General features: G+C 37.4%; 1 protein-coding gene across 3 annotated transcripts in view; it reads left to right on the top strand.

Moving 5' to 3' along the window:
* The window catches only part of LOC132122219 (MAGUK p55 subfamily member 7), a 159255-nt gene that overhangs the window by 71442 nt on the left and 72455 nt on the right, over window positions 1-15358 (top strand). For all 3 annotated transcript variants that reach the window (XM_059532213.1, XM_059532215.1, XM_059532214.1), the window contains 2 exons: window positions 3329-3447; window positions 11456-11533. In XM_059532213.1, coding sequence (XP_059388196.1) covers window positions 3329-3447; window positions 11456-11533 — 197 coding nt within the window. The remainder of the gene's footprint in view (window positions 1-3328; window positions 3448-11455; window positions 11534-15358) is intronic.

The following is a 15358-nucleotide window of genomic DNA, read 5'->3' as shown; positions in this document are numbered from 1 at the left end:
ATAACAGTTCAGTAAACAAGTTAATTAAGAGACTTGCGTTTTAGACACCATATTGCCTTTTTTAGCTCTATTTCTACAACAGAAAATAATTCCAAACACAGCCACCAAAGCACAGTTTTGCGTCTCTGAGCAACGTGACAGTGTTTCGTTCCTGAATGAATCAACCGTTTAAATGATTTGGTTCAATCGCAATGACTCACTTGTTAACAGTGACTTGCTGACACATACTGGCCATTTTAATTTCACATTTAAAGTATCTTTTGATTTTTTTAAATAATTAATTTCTTATCATTTCAAATGAGTATTCAACATTTTATGTCTTGTATATCAAAACATTATTCATGCATTTGTAACTGCAGGTTAAATGCATTCTTGTCCTGCACTAAACAGTGTAATACATCTAAATGCCACTTCCAATGAATCTTCTGCATTAAAAGATGAGTTTGTTGATACGGATTTGCCTGGTAACAGCCCAAATGTTTTATTATTCTAAATAACTGATTCCTTTAATTAAAAACAACTAGTTTGAGATTAATAGACCCATCCCAGGGGTGTCAAACTCAGTTCCTGGAGGGCCGTAGCCCTGCATAGTTTAGTTGTAACCCTGCTCCAGCAAACATATCATGTAGTTTTCAAATAAACCTAAATGATTAGATTAGCTGGATCAGGTGTGTTTAATTAGGGTTATATCTAAGCTGTGCAGGACTGTGGCCCTCCAGGAACTGAGTTTGACACCCTTGGTCTGTCCCATTTTGACTCCCTCCCACTGTTAAAATGTAACTAAGTAATTTTTACTCTGAGTAAATTTTAAATGAGCTACTTTTTACTTTTACTTGAGTAGATTTTTAGACTGGTACTTTTACTTGTACTTAAGTAAAATGTAATTAATGTAATGGTAATTTTACTTGAGTAGAATATTTTTGTACTCTTTCCACCTCTGACACTAGGCAATCTTAACCCCCAAAGCCTAGTTTGTTTGACTAGTGTGATCGCTCCGTTTAGCAGTTCTTGGCTCGGTTGGAAGAGGTGAGCAAGAGCACGGTTCAGTTATATGTAGATCAGTGAGTGTGAGCGCTAACCACACCGGAGTGCAGATTCTGATATGTGCTGCTTGATTGCCTGAATATTTCGGAGCGGCTTATGCGATAGATCTGTAAAGCAGTATTTTGTGAGAGGGATGTATGTTACCGCATCCCATATGACTCAAAATAATGAACCACAAAGTTAACAAAACAATGCACTCCACTGTGATGAGCAAGCGCTTCTCTGCTTTCTTCACGTGTTATCGGAAACTTCCTATTTCCAACTTATTAAATCATGATTATGAGCGTGTTGCATTCTTTTCTATTAAAAATAACAGTGGACAGTGGTTTGTGAATGTTGATGCTACATGTATGTATGTATGTATGTATGTATGCATTTATGTACAGTTGCAATCAAAATTATTTAACCTCTTTGACCCTCAAGGAATTTTGCTGGGGTGAACAAAATTTTATGAAAACAATTTAACAAAGGCATCAGTAAAGTATTAGAGAAAGTTTGTTAATACACTTTTAAGTGATTCTGAGAATGGAACGCTGATGAATCATTATGAAATTCAAATTGGCTCTAAACATTCATGTTCAAAATTATTCATTTGACACTCTTGCCCCGCCCCATACCTCTGTGGGTCATCTGCCATTTCATACAGTCGACTGATGACTAATATGAGGCAGAGCAACAACTTGCTGCGTGATGGAGCCTAGAGGATATCCCTAAAATTCAAGATATGGGTCAAAATGCCCGTTTGAGATTTGTGATAGTAAAAAAATATCACATGAGAAGTAGGCTAAGTGCAATATCACATGAGTGCAAATGTGATACATCTTATACAACAGTTCATTAAGAAGTTAAGTAGTTAATATTGTGTTATTTTAGACACAATGTTGTCTGTTTTGCTCAGTTTTGCCAACAAGAAGACAAAGCAGAACTGTTCATCTCCGAGCAACCCACAGCGTTATGTTTTAATTTCTTAATCCATGCTTTGAACGAATTTGTTGAACCATTGGCATATGCATTGGCTTTGAAGTGGCTGCACAGACCAATCGGTGTATAACATCAAAGTACCGCGAGAGTGATTCAAAAGCACAAGGAGTCGTCTGCTCTCTAAAGCTCTTGCTGTTCTTTGATGTCACACACCGATCAGTCTGATGGTGATGACCCGCTTCAAGTCGAACAAGCCTAATGATTCAATGAACCATTCATAAAGAACCATTTTCTTCACTCCTGAATGAATCAGCCATTTGAACGAATCAAATGAATGAATAATGACTCGATGACTTAATCATTAAGACATTTACCACCACCTACTGGCAGTTTTAGTTTATTATTTAGAGTATCATTTCATTAAAGAAATAATTTCCTATTTTCATAGTAATAATCATACAATTAAGAAAATTAATTATTAAAGTTATAGTTCACCCAACCAAAAATTACAATTCTGTCATCATTTACTCACATGGTCCAAAACAGTAGGCTATACTGTATGTAATCAGTTTTATCAAACAAAATATTTCTTGCTAAACCTACTTTTTGTAATGCCTGTTTGATGCTTTACACAACAATGACTTTAAATTATCTTTTGGGAGTAATTTTTCAAAATTTGATGTGCGATTAATTTGATTAATTAATCACCACATCATGTAATTAATTAGATAAAAAATTGTAATCGCTTACCAGTCCTAATTAATACTTATTAAATAAAAAAAATCTGCTTTATACCGACTATCGTCACCCCCCCCCCACCCCCCCCACCGGTTTTCCAGGATATATCGGTATCTGAATCGGCGGTCATAAAAACCATATTGGTCAACCTCTAATTTTCTGTGTGTTTTTTACATGTATATAAACATGTCAAAGATATTATGGTGTGTTTATGCTTGGTAAACATCACAGACATACTAATACAACTTTAGGGATTTGATTCACAGTTCCAGTTGTGATTCCTAGAAAAACAGGCAGTAGCCAACAAAGGGAGGAAGTGAGATACAGCCTGGGAGAGGAGCGTTTTTACAACCCTCAGTTTGACCCATTGGGCAAGCTAAAGTAAACCATGATGTTGTCATTGTTATTTTATTAGTGTACTGATGTTTGATAGCTGTAATAATGTCACATCACGTTAGAAGGTTTCACTGAAGAATAATCTTTATAGCCTATTGGTCATGCCTCAGGTGTCTGTCTGTGTTAATTCAGATTTTCTGGGTCTTGTTTTTATCTGTCTATATTTTCTCTTTGGGTATTGGTTGTGTGTGTCTGGGTGTGTAATGTGTTTCCTGTATTTCCTCTGCAGGTCTGTATGAGCTGTTGTCTGTACTGCCGTCTCAGCTGCAGCCTCATGTTGAGAGCGCAGATGACCGCTCTTTTCTACACGCTATGTTTGGGGAGAGGAGTCTACATTCATTGGTCAAGGTGAGTGTGTGTTTGTGTGTGTGTGTCCAGTGATGTGTCGTAACACACATCTGTGATTGTACATTGTGTTGTTTAATTAGAGATTTATATTGAATACCACTTGTAGGAAATCAGTTTAGTCAGGTTGTGCGGTGCCTGTGCTTATCAGATTTCAGATTGCTTTTTTTTCTTTCAATTCTTTTGACTTGTCCATTTTTCTACCCCTCCGGTTGTTTGTTTGTTTGTTTTTTGTTTTTTTTTGCGCACAGTGTTTTAATAGTCAGTTACTCATGTCATTGATACTATGGTACTTGGGCCCATTCATAATACATTAAGTTCACTAGTAATGTGTCCCATTGTACCCTGGATTTTAAGTGCTGTGGACTGAGCTGGCCTGTGCTTTAGAAGTGCTCTACATAACCGTCTACCTGCAGAGGCAGAGGACTTCTGATTGGCAGGACAGCGAACCACAGTCTGAGCCAAAGACCTCTGCTCTCTTCTCTCTATGCAATTAAAGCAGGTTTTCACACTTGTCCAGCTGCACTCTGTTCCTCTGCCAAGTTGCCACTCCAAAGAGACTTACAGGAAATTTGACACAACCTGTAATTTCCACCTTGGTTAGGTGCATGTGTGTCTATATAAGACGAGAGAGATTTTCCTATAAAATAATTCTAGTGAAAGGTAAACCTGTTCTTTGCCAAGAAGTTTTAAGTCTTTACTATAAAGTTAGATCAGATTTATTTTTTATTTTATTGCTATTACACTATTTTACACTTTTATATGTGGATTTTTTTGTGTGGATTTTTTTTATAGTAACAGCTTATCAGAGTCCGCTGTGAGGTCTATGGAAACATGGGGAAAAGGGCTACCTGAGAACTTTGGCATGTAGTTATGGTTTTTGCTGATTTTTTTCTTACTTTTTTTTATTTTCCTCATTTCATTTGACCTTGGCAAACCCAGTCAAAAAATAAATAAATAAATGGTTCTACTCTATATAGAAAGCTTTAATACGGTTAGAGTCAGGCAGTTTAAATCTCACACTTATCTACTTATCAGTTTATAGCACAGACGGATATATCTGCCCTACTGCTGAATCTGAGACGCTGAAAATGTATTTGTTGGAGACCCAGTCACTGGCAGTTCTGGCTATACATTTTCCTACTTAACACCGAGCCACCGTATTAATGTTTGTGAAGTCTCTTAAAGAGCAGCTGGTGTCTGATTCCGATTCTTTATAATCCGTATTCTGCATCCAAAATAAATTCCCAGAGTAATACAAGCCTTCAGCATTCAGTGTCTGGACTCGGCAAGCTCCAGAGTAAACAAATGCATATCTCTATGCACACATACACACATGCTTGAGTGAGAGTGTGTATTTTTTTATGTGCACGCACATGTGCGTTTGTCAGAAATACTGAATGTGCTTGGGATGGAATGCAGACATATGTAGTATATGTTTAATCCATAAAGCCACTGACGTCTTACATTAAACTCACAATTAGAGCACTAGTGCTTGGTTGCAGACACAAGGGGCAAGGGCAAGACCTCATCTGAGGAATGTCGGAGCATTTCTCATACAAGCCAATGTGAGATCATATACTGCTTTTACATGACAGGCACCTTTTTTCTTCTTCTTTCATAAGGAAAATGTGGTCTCCCAATTTCGGATCTTTCTGCTGTGTTCACAATGCTGTAGCTTTCATAAATCTAAATTAGTACATTCAAGTGCCGCACGTACCATAAAATAGTGCCATTTCTTCTGTTTTATGAGTTATGAAACTAGATATTAGAAATGGGGATTGCCACACATCATTGCAAAGATGTTTGCATTTCATTTCTGGAACAGATATACAGGTTTAAATGGTAATCTTATTGAAGTTTAAGTTCTGACATGTACCTTTTACCCAGAACATTAACCAGTGTATTTTTTGTACTTTTCATAAAGATGAGTTAAAAAGGTATGTGTCGCACCCGTCCTGGATGGTGGGGTTTGTGTAAACATCCCTCTTTGACAGGCATCTCACAGTCAAGCCCATCTGTCTGCAGGCTTTTCCTGTCTTGCTCTCTGAAGGTCTGTGATCAGTTTAAGCGTGAGGTGATGAGGTGCAGTAGGGCCGCTGGTGCGGTTTTGGGCCATGCATCTGACCGTCAAAGTTACATGATCCAGCTTCTCTGGTCACTTTGAGACAAGCGGAAGAGAAGAGGTCAATGTCATTTCAACTTTATGAATGTTAGCACTAGCCCAGAGCAGAAATACTATACTGCAAATGCATACCATTGCCTTACAGCTCTCTCTCTGGCCCTGTTTACATGTGGTGTTAAGATTTTTAATCCATCTCTTTTGAACACTTTCAACCAATTGGTTAAGGTCCATGTGTGGCCCTTTTCTGATCTGTAGATCTAATATTGCATAAGCATGTGCAATTTACATATGAATGGAAAGGAGACAACAGAAAACAATACAGAGAACAGCAGCTTTTGCAAAAGTATACCTTCCAAACTTAATTTCGGCCGGCAGAATTTTAATCCCATTTGGCTAGCGTGCTTCAAAAACCCATCCCATAATGATTAAGAATATGTCCACTTGTGATATTATCGACAAAAATGCATCTTAATACCGGTGTAAAAAAGAGCTGCAGTCCCATATTTCTCTATGATTTCTGTCTTGTAGCAACATTGTTGTTTTTTTGGTAGCCCTATGGATTGTACAGATATTTACAGTAAAAAAAAATGTAAAAAATAAAACCTTTTTCCTTAACTTATATGCTAATATACCAATCTACTGAAGTACTATATTACTATATTTACAATATATTGACAAATACCATAAAAACACTGGTGGTAATGAGAGCCACATGTAAGATCAAAGCTCATCAAAAACAGCTTTTAAGCTGAGGTAAATACACAGTTTAAAAAAATAAAATAAATATATATATATATAATTCCACATGTGTTAATTCATAGTTTTGATGCCTTCAGTGTGAATCTACAATTTTCATAGTCATGAAAATAAAGAAAACTCTTTGAATGAGGTGTGTCCAAACTTTTGGTCTGTACTGTATATATGTATGTATTTGTGTGTGTGTATATATATATATATATATTTTTTTTTTTTTATTTTTTTTTTTTTTTTTTTATTATATAAAAACATTTTTTCTTTTACAGTATTTTTCTAATATTTTAAATTCTATTCAAAACTGTAAATTTCTAAGCATTGTCTGTAAGTTCACAACTTTTATACCATTAATGACAATTTAGAGTAATTTTCCTTTTTATACAGAATAATTACTGTATACATATTTTAAGTACAAATTCATATAAAATTATAAAAAGTAATCTGTAAATATAAGTTTTAGCTCATTATAATACAGATCTATGCACATACTAATGGTTTAATATTCTTCTTTGTAATTTTAAGGTCAATCATTTTAGTTTTATATTTAGTCTTAGAAATGCCTAGTCTGTTTTTAAGAGTGCAAAGCTGCACTGCTGTCCAGGTTGAAACAGACCTCTGCCTGAACCAGTTTGAACCACACACCAGTTGATTCAAATTGCTTTACAAAGAAAATTTTGAATAGAGATGAGAAAAGCAAACATTCTTTTGCAACCTCAAACTCCCCAAAAGCCACCCATCAGCTTTCACAAACACACGCATATGTCATACAAGCATTATATGTTATCTGATCAGAATGTGCATTTATTTGGAGTGTTTGAGAGAAACCCTAGAGACTTTTGAAACTAGAAAAAGCAGAACATGTGGAAAAGGGTCTGAAAGTACTGGAATGTATCCCAGCATGCAATATTTGCAAAACACGCATTCAAATATGGACGATTTAGAATGCTTAATTTGTCAAATGTGCATGTCATTGTATTAAAGAAAAAACATCTTGCTGTGAGGTGGCAGGACTAAAAACTTACCATCATGCTGCTGCAAGCACTACAGCGTTGAAATGAATGAAAGTATATACTTCATGAAACTGTTCAGTTATTGTTGTATTAGTTGGACTGCATGGCCGTCAGTGTCCATGATGGAACATTGCTCTGGCTAAGGGCCATGCAGACTGTCACTTTCTATGGTTAGAAGTTTAGCATTTTCAGTTTACCTTGTCCCATAAATGCTATAACGTCCTGTTTTCCGATCAAGTTTGAATATACATCTGTTGGAGTGTGTGCCGCTGCTTGGCTTGTGTAGTTCTGCTTTGGTCGGTCCACTAGTAAATAATGGCTTTTAAATTGATTATTTCATGGATTATTTTAAAACTGCTAAATTCATATTTAACGTAAATCTGGGTTATGGGATGACAATTGAAAACAAAAAACGTGAATATGGACACAAATGTGATATGTCACACATGGAATTCTGGGAATGCCAATTTATGCCGTTTCACTGTCATTTATAAAATGGCCTGTTCTTATTCACTTCTCAAAACTGTAAATTGGACAATAAATTTTATTGTAAAATGACAATGTCTCATTACAGTTTACCATATACTGTATAGTAAGTGAACTTGCTCTCAAATAATTTTATAGGTTTTTACTGTAGCATTTTTGTTGCACCATCATCATGGGACCATATATTTAAAAAAAAATAAAATAAAATATTATTACAGTGGTAGTAAAGACATTTATAACATTAACAGACAAAAATGTTTTCAACATTGATCATATTGTGAGGAAGTCGTGGCATAATGGTTAGAGTCGGACTCGTAACCCAAAGGTCTCTGAACCGGCAGGGATTGTAGGAGGGGGAGTGAATGTACAGCGCTCTCTCCCGCCTTCAATACCATGACTGAGGTGCCCTTGAGCAAGGCACCGAACCCCCAACTCCTCCCCGGGCACCGCAGCAAAAAATTGCTGCCCACTGCTCCGGCTGTGTGTTCATGGTGTGTGTGTGTGTGTGTGTGTGTGTGTTCACTGCTGTGTGTGTGGAGTGTGCACTTAGGATGGGATTAATGCAGAGCAATAATTCTGAGTATTGGTCACCATACTTTAAGGCTGTGATATTAATCGCATGTGATTGTCATGCGCATCTTGTCAGTAAAGCCGGTCCCGTGATTAGTGGTAAATCACCATCACAGTCGAATCATGACAATTGAATACAAATAATTGCACAGCCCTACAATTCTTGGCCACGTCACATTCACTTAAAAAAAAAAACCTAAATGTTTATGAGCACCAATTAACCATATTAGGAGGATTTCATGTGACACTGAAGAATGGACAAATGGCTACTTTAAATTCAGCTTTTCTATAAAGGAATACATTACATTTTAAATTATATTAAGATTTTAATAATGTAAAATTTAACAGTATTGCTATTTTTACAGTGGATAAGCATATCAAAAACTTTGAACTAACCCCAAACTATTGTAACGTTAGTGTAAGTTTTCCAAATCAGTCTAAAATAAGGTTTCCTTCCATCTAGAATGCTGTCTTAGAAGGCGGCTGCTTATGTAGGTAGTACCCAGCAAGGCATCTCATTAACTGAGCCTTTTTGTTTGATGATTTCTATACTCATCTCCCTCTTCTTTGCCCATTTTTTTTTCTCTCCTTTGTCAAATTCCTTGAATTCCACATCAAATTTCCTCTCCTCCATATCTGTCAACGTTCAGTGTAATTGTGTTTAAAGCTGTGTTTGTTTGGCTGCAGAATGCTCTTGGAGGACCCGGAGGCCAGACTGGCTGCCGTTTCTCTCACCTGCTTATGTTCTCCACTCATGTTTTTTCAAGGGCCTGTGGGTATTGAACGTCTGGTCCAAGAGGATTTAGACACGGCTCCATCGTAGCATGTGATCTGAACCTTGACCACAAAATATAGTGTGTTTACCGAAGCATCACTTTGTTTATTCATGTGCTTTAATACTTATTACTAAAGTGTCCAGCTGGAGATTTATGATGGCTAGTCAAAGGAATCCCTAAATGTTGCATTTTAAAGGGTGTTCACATCAGATGCTTTATTCCAATCCAAAATAGTTGGACAGAATGCTACCATTTGCAAGGACCTCGAAGCAGTTTTAACTTGTATTTAGTTGTATTAGTTTTGAATTATATATTGCGGTCTCTAAATCCATCTTTTTTAAAGCATAAAAATATTGAAGCTATATGTGGTCAGTTCAGTGAGGAGAAACCACACTAATTGACTCAACTAGCCTAACAGCCATGACCGATTCACATTGTTTTTCATCCTACTGTGCAATTTTCAAGTCTGCAAAATGAAGCGATTGTTTATCGGTCTGCAAGGTCTCTGTGATGTAGTGGAATAATTGTTCACTAATGATTGAAGGTATTACTCTGATTCATTGCTCTCATTTCCTGCCCTCTCTCATTACTGTGGAACGTGAGCTATGATCAGTGTAAGGGCTCTGTAATGGATTTTAAATGTCTGCTCCCTGGCGCTCCTGTGTGGACAGGCAGGTATCTGGAGAACGGCCCGGGGTGTAAATAAAAGCATTGAATCTCACTCAGCCTCTGATGGAATCTAAACTGTACAGAGCAAAACCGCTCCGCCACGGCTCAGACGGCCTAAACAGATGGATAGTTACGTTCCATCCTACACCAGATCCCACATTCCATTCCTCCTCCACCAAGTGTGTTTGAGTCTGTGTGTGTCTGAGTGGATAAGAAATATTATGTCTCTTTTCTTCGCCTGCGAGCATGTTTGCCGGTGTGCGAGAGATTCCACTTCTACACCGCTGCTGTAGTAACAGACAGTGACCCCGTTCAGAGTTCAGTAGGTGTTGAGGGTTGCAAACGTAGTGATGAAGAAAGCACAGATTGTTCGTCACGGGCCCCGGCAACAGTTCTTACCACGTCCAAGCTTCGCCACATCACAAACGGCTCTGCAGAAGGAGATCCAGAAAAACTGCATCTTTGGCTCTCTTGGACCCAGTTGATCCAAGCTCATAGCATTCCCTTCCCTCTCCACTTCACTATGACAACCAGCCGGTGGCAGAGTCGTTTGTCTCGTCTTGATAAATATTTAGTCCCCTTGGTAGCAGTTGAATTTCTCTTTCACTGCTGTTTGCTGTTACATAATATTTCACAGGACCAATTCCAGTCTAAACGTGCTGGTAGCTTCTGCATGGCTCCCAACCATGATGTTGTCCTGGTACCACAATTTCAGCAAGAATATAACACAACCAATGCAATACACAGCTGTTAAAAACATGTCAGAAAACAGTCTTTGCTTTTTAGTTTTTGTCAGAATACTTTGATCCTACTACATATTCTCTTTTTTTGTATGTTAATCGTCTGTGTTGAACCTGCTTATGATGTCTACATCATACATACAGGATATTCAGTTAAAAATACATAAAGTTGGATGGGTTGTATCCATTGCATCATGAAGAAATTGTTATTTGGCTTTAGAGATGCTTATTTTTATTCTATTTGTATTATTTTTTTCTCTGTACATTTTATGTTGGATGTTTTCTTTGTGCATGCTTATTTGTACTGCTTATACATTTTAAATGATCTTTGTGAACTATTACCTTACCTTGGTTAAACTTAAAAAAAAAGAGTTTATATAATTGAATAATAAATCATGAATTTAATAATACTTCTAAATGTAATCTTATATCAGTATCAGATTTTCATGCTGCACATTATAATGTTGTAATGTCTAAATTTAATAAAACTGAAATTGTTTTCAGTGTTTTATTTTAATATATTTAGGAAAAATTATATAGAATTCTAACATTGTCCATCTGTTTATTGACCAAACCATTAAAATAATTATTGGCTTAACAGTTTCATATAGAATTTCAATGGTAAGTCCTTCATTTAACTATTGGTTAACATTGTCCAATATCCGTGTGATGTGAGTGGAAAAGTCATTTGTTGTCAGAATTTGTTAAAAGATTGTTAAAAATTACATTGTTTATTTAGGTAAAAATGAATAGTTCCCAATAAGACCAGGAACATTGGAAAGTGCACATTGGAAAGTAAATATTAGTAAAGTAAACTAGGTCAGTTTAGATTCCACAATGACTTTAAGTGATCACTCTGTATCCTGTTTCACTGCCTATTAGATCCATGAGAAGTTACAGTGTTATGAAGACCGTGCTCCAACTCCAGTACTGGACAGCGCCGGCTCACTGGCTCAAGACGTAAGTGAACCACATGCACACACTTCCTGTTAAAAACCAAAACACTTTTATGCTCATAAACTTTACACACTTCTACATGAATAAACACACGCACACATGCACAACGTGTGCCTGTGAAAACACATACACAGACGTCTCCCAGCATGTCTAGCTTAAGGCTGACTCCAGGAGGAACTTGTCATTAAAGGAAAGAAAAAAGATGGATGGATGTCTGGGGCAGAGAACACAAGTAGATGGGCTGCAGATGAGAGTGCGAGATGAGGCGTGGAGTATTGTGTGTGTCTGCATAAGACATTAGTCATCAGTATTATAAAACACTCAACGTGTAAACTCTCAACGGCTTGCATAATGTAAACTGACTACTATATCAACATGGCCGCATAGACATACACGCACACACAAACCTATGTAAACTTTGAAGAGTTTACTCTGGATATGATCACAGAGAGGAAAGACAAAAGGAAAGAACACAAAGGCGATTCAGAGAAGAGCATCTCGGGTCATCACTGACTTTATAATGGGCAAAAATGCACTTTGGAATAGTCTGGATATTCAAAGCATTTTTGCAATAAAAGATGCAACTTCTGTTTAAACTGTTTTGTGCTCAAATCTACATCCTAGAAAAGCTAATCAGCTTTGATACATGTCGGTTTCCTGTTCACTTATGTCTCAGTGGGCGGTGGCAACTACCCAGATTCTGTTTCCATAAAACTCGACTTCCGTTACGGAAACTTCTCAACCTGCAGCTCAGATCCGCCCCTCAGATTTACACTTTCCTTCGGTGTCCCTGAAGGTCCCACACACGAAGAACCCGATATCTGCGTGTGCGTGCGGATGAGGTCAATCAAAGGGTCGAACAGCCAAAGCAACCAAATTACTCGGAGCCCCCTCATGTGTTTTTTCATACGTATCGTTTTCATCCATTACTGTGAGGTATATACGGCGCGCTGTTGTTTTGAACGCTGTAGTGGGTTTGCCGCCACCGCTCATTCAAGTGTAAAGTTTCTCTAATGGAGCTTTAATTTATAATGTAGCATAAAACGCCATTTTAACCCCGCCTGGCCCAAGATGCTGTCTAGCACTGACGCAGCAGGCAAGCACCTCACACACACATTGCCACAGAAAGCTTTAGCAGAGATAAAATACAAACAACAGTGTGAAGTTTAGCAGCAGGTGTGCAGTTCTCATTCTGGCCACATGTAGGCAGTAAAGAATGCTACTTCCACAAGCAGGTCTCAGTCTGAATAAAAACAATCATTACAGTCCTCATCGTCTCCCGGGTGTCTTCCATTAGACTGTGGAAAAATGGAGCGCTACAGAACCTGCTGAATGATACTCCACTCTGCTCATACCTCTCAGATGCAGAAGTCTGTTCTGGAGACGCCAGTCAAGCAAATGCATAACAACTGTCAGATTACACCAGAGCAGCGAAACTATGTCCCTGATTGATTAATAGAAACTGCTTCTAGAGTTATTTTAGATGATCATCTATTGCCAAAGAATTTAATAAAATTGCAGCTTTCCAAACGATTTTGTTTGTTCTAAGACAAAAACAGGAAACTTTGTATGAAATTCTGATTTGCAATAAATATTTGTCCGCAATTTTTGGGACATATTATCAAAAATCAAGAGACTGTTTTGAAAGAGATTAAATTTTGGGTGATTAATCTCTAAAACACAATTGTCAGTAAATAGTTTCCAGTCTTTAGACACTTAATGGCACTTAAAGGTACACTTTGTAAGATATTTGCAGTAAAATATCCAAAAACCACTAGGCTAGTGTTATACATGTTGTCCAGCTGATTACTAACAATATCTTGAATGTTTTCAATTACTTGTACATTGAGAAAATTCCCATTCTTAACAGTGACACAGGGTGCAGTGCAGTCGCCTGTCAATGACGTTAGTTACCCTTTGTTACCGCCTTTACTGACGTAGAAACCACATGACAACAGTGTCGTGGACAAATGCGTAAGTAGCTTCGCGACAAACTTCAACTAGAAAGAGATGCCGATCTCGCATGTGTTTTACTCGACAGGTGAGTTGTTTTGATTCGTATCTTTGCAGAAAACATATGCTATTATAACGATCAGCAAGATTAGTATTATGGTGCATACATGCCAAACGCGGGGCATTGCGTATCTAGACCTGCGCGAGGACGCGTCTGATCCATAGTCTGATCGCATCTTTGCATTGACTTTGTATGTAATCTACTCTCGCAAATCGTTGAACTCGTGTTAAATCCATGATTTATCTTTCCGTCTGATTGATGGCCGTCAGCAGTTGGGTCAAAGACAACAAATCCCATCAGTCCACGCTCCTTCTTAGCGTCATCAAACCACGCGATTGTTATTGTTTTGGTAGTGCCCTCTAGTGGCAGGTCCTACAACCTGTACCTTTAATGTCTCATTGCAATTGCTTTTGAAATTAATCTTAAACAATATATTGTTTTATAAATTTAATCTTTTAGTTTTCGTGGTGTTTTCTTTAAAATAATGAGGCATGGATATTTTGTACTGGTTATCTGATATGGATTTTTAAAATATAAATCCAATATATAATAATACAGTTTAAATAGACACGTAACAATTGCTGCAGTGACGTTTGTTAATAATATATATATAACAGAAGTGGCAAATGTTGTTCCTAGAGAGCCGCAGTCCTGCCGGAGCCGCAGTTTCGCTTCAACCCTAATCAAACACACCTGAACAGGCTAATCAAGGTCTGAAGAGGTACTAGAAAACTACAGGTAGGTGAGGATTAATTAGGGTTGGAGCTGAACTCTGCAGGGCTGCGGCTCTCCAGGACTGGAGTTCACCACCCCTGATATATAATATTCACTATGTTAATTAGGAAAAAATAATTAATTAATTAATTGAAAAAAACTATTATGGTTAGGAATAAACCGGAAACTAAATAGATTCAAACTTTAAACAGCAACTTTTTTTTTATTCTATAATAGTATTTTTCACTGATAAATAAACTGGTAAAAACATGGGTAAAATGCAACTGAATAAACAGTGCACTCAGTAATCTGGTAAGTCTGTGAACTGGGAATCATATTTTCTCAATGACCAGAAAACTTGTTTTTACATACAGTACACAAATATGATACGAATATGACATAGTGGAAAACTGGAAATAGTGCAGCATAATTTGAAATCAAGCATTTAAAATGAATCTTTTAAGCTTGTCCAGTAACAGCACAACTGTCCTGTCCACATCCAATTCACACAGATGGACCGTCATGCCCATACTACACGTTTTTATGCAGGGTACAGCTGGATTTGCCAGCATTTGTGAGGTTCATGGTAAAAATGATTATTAGATATTAAAAAATTCGATTTATAGACTTAACAAATATTCTTACATTTTTAAGCATGCACAAAGAATCCAAATACTATAGTCATAAAAGACTGATCTCAAATCTGCACAAGCTGTTTTTCTCCATATGTGACATCTGCTTGCTATGACATCAGCGCCAGTGGATGGTACTGTATGTATCTATTGTACACATCTCACTAAAGGTCACAGTCACCATTACTCAGTTGAACCTCACCTCCCATTTGGTTGGTTACTGGAAAAGTCTACTGACATCCTAAGGGAGCGATTCTTTCAACACTGATTACAGCATTTTAGCAGACTCGCTCCACATATACACCCAGAACCAGAGTGAGTGGGGTCAATAATAAGGTTGTGGCTCAGGAGTAACACTTCAAATAGATCTGGGGAACAAGCCCATCTCTCTGTGTCTCTTTCCTCGCTCCGAGAAACAGCAACGTGTCTCTGTGCCTCATTTAGTGTGCATCTGCGCTGCTATAAATC

This window comes from Carassius carassius, chromosome 40, assembly GCF_963082965.1.
Source record: "Carassius carassius chromosome 40, fCarCar2.1, whole genome shotgun sequence".
NCBI classification, from domain to species: Eukaryota; Metazoa; Chordata; class Actinopteri; order Cypriniformes; family Cyprinidae; genus Carassius; species Carassius carassius.
The sequence above is the reverse complement of the archived record's forward strand: the minus strand, read 5'-3'. Positions and strand labels throughout refer to the sequence as shown.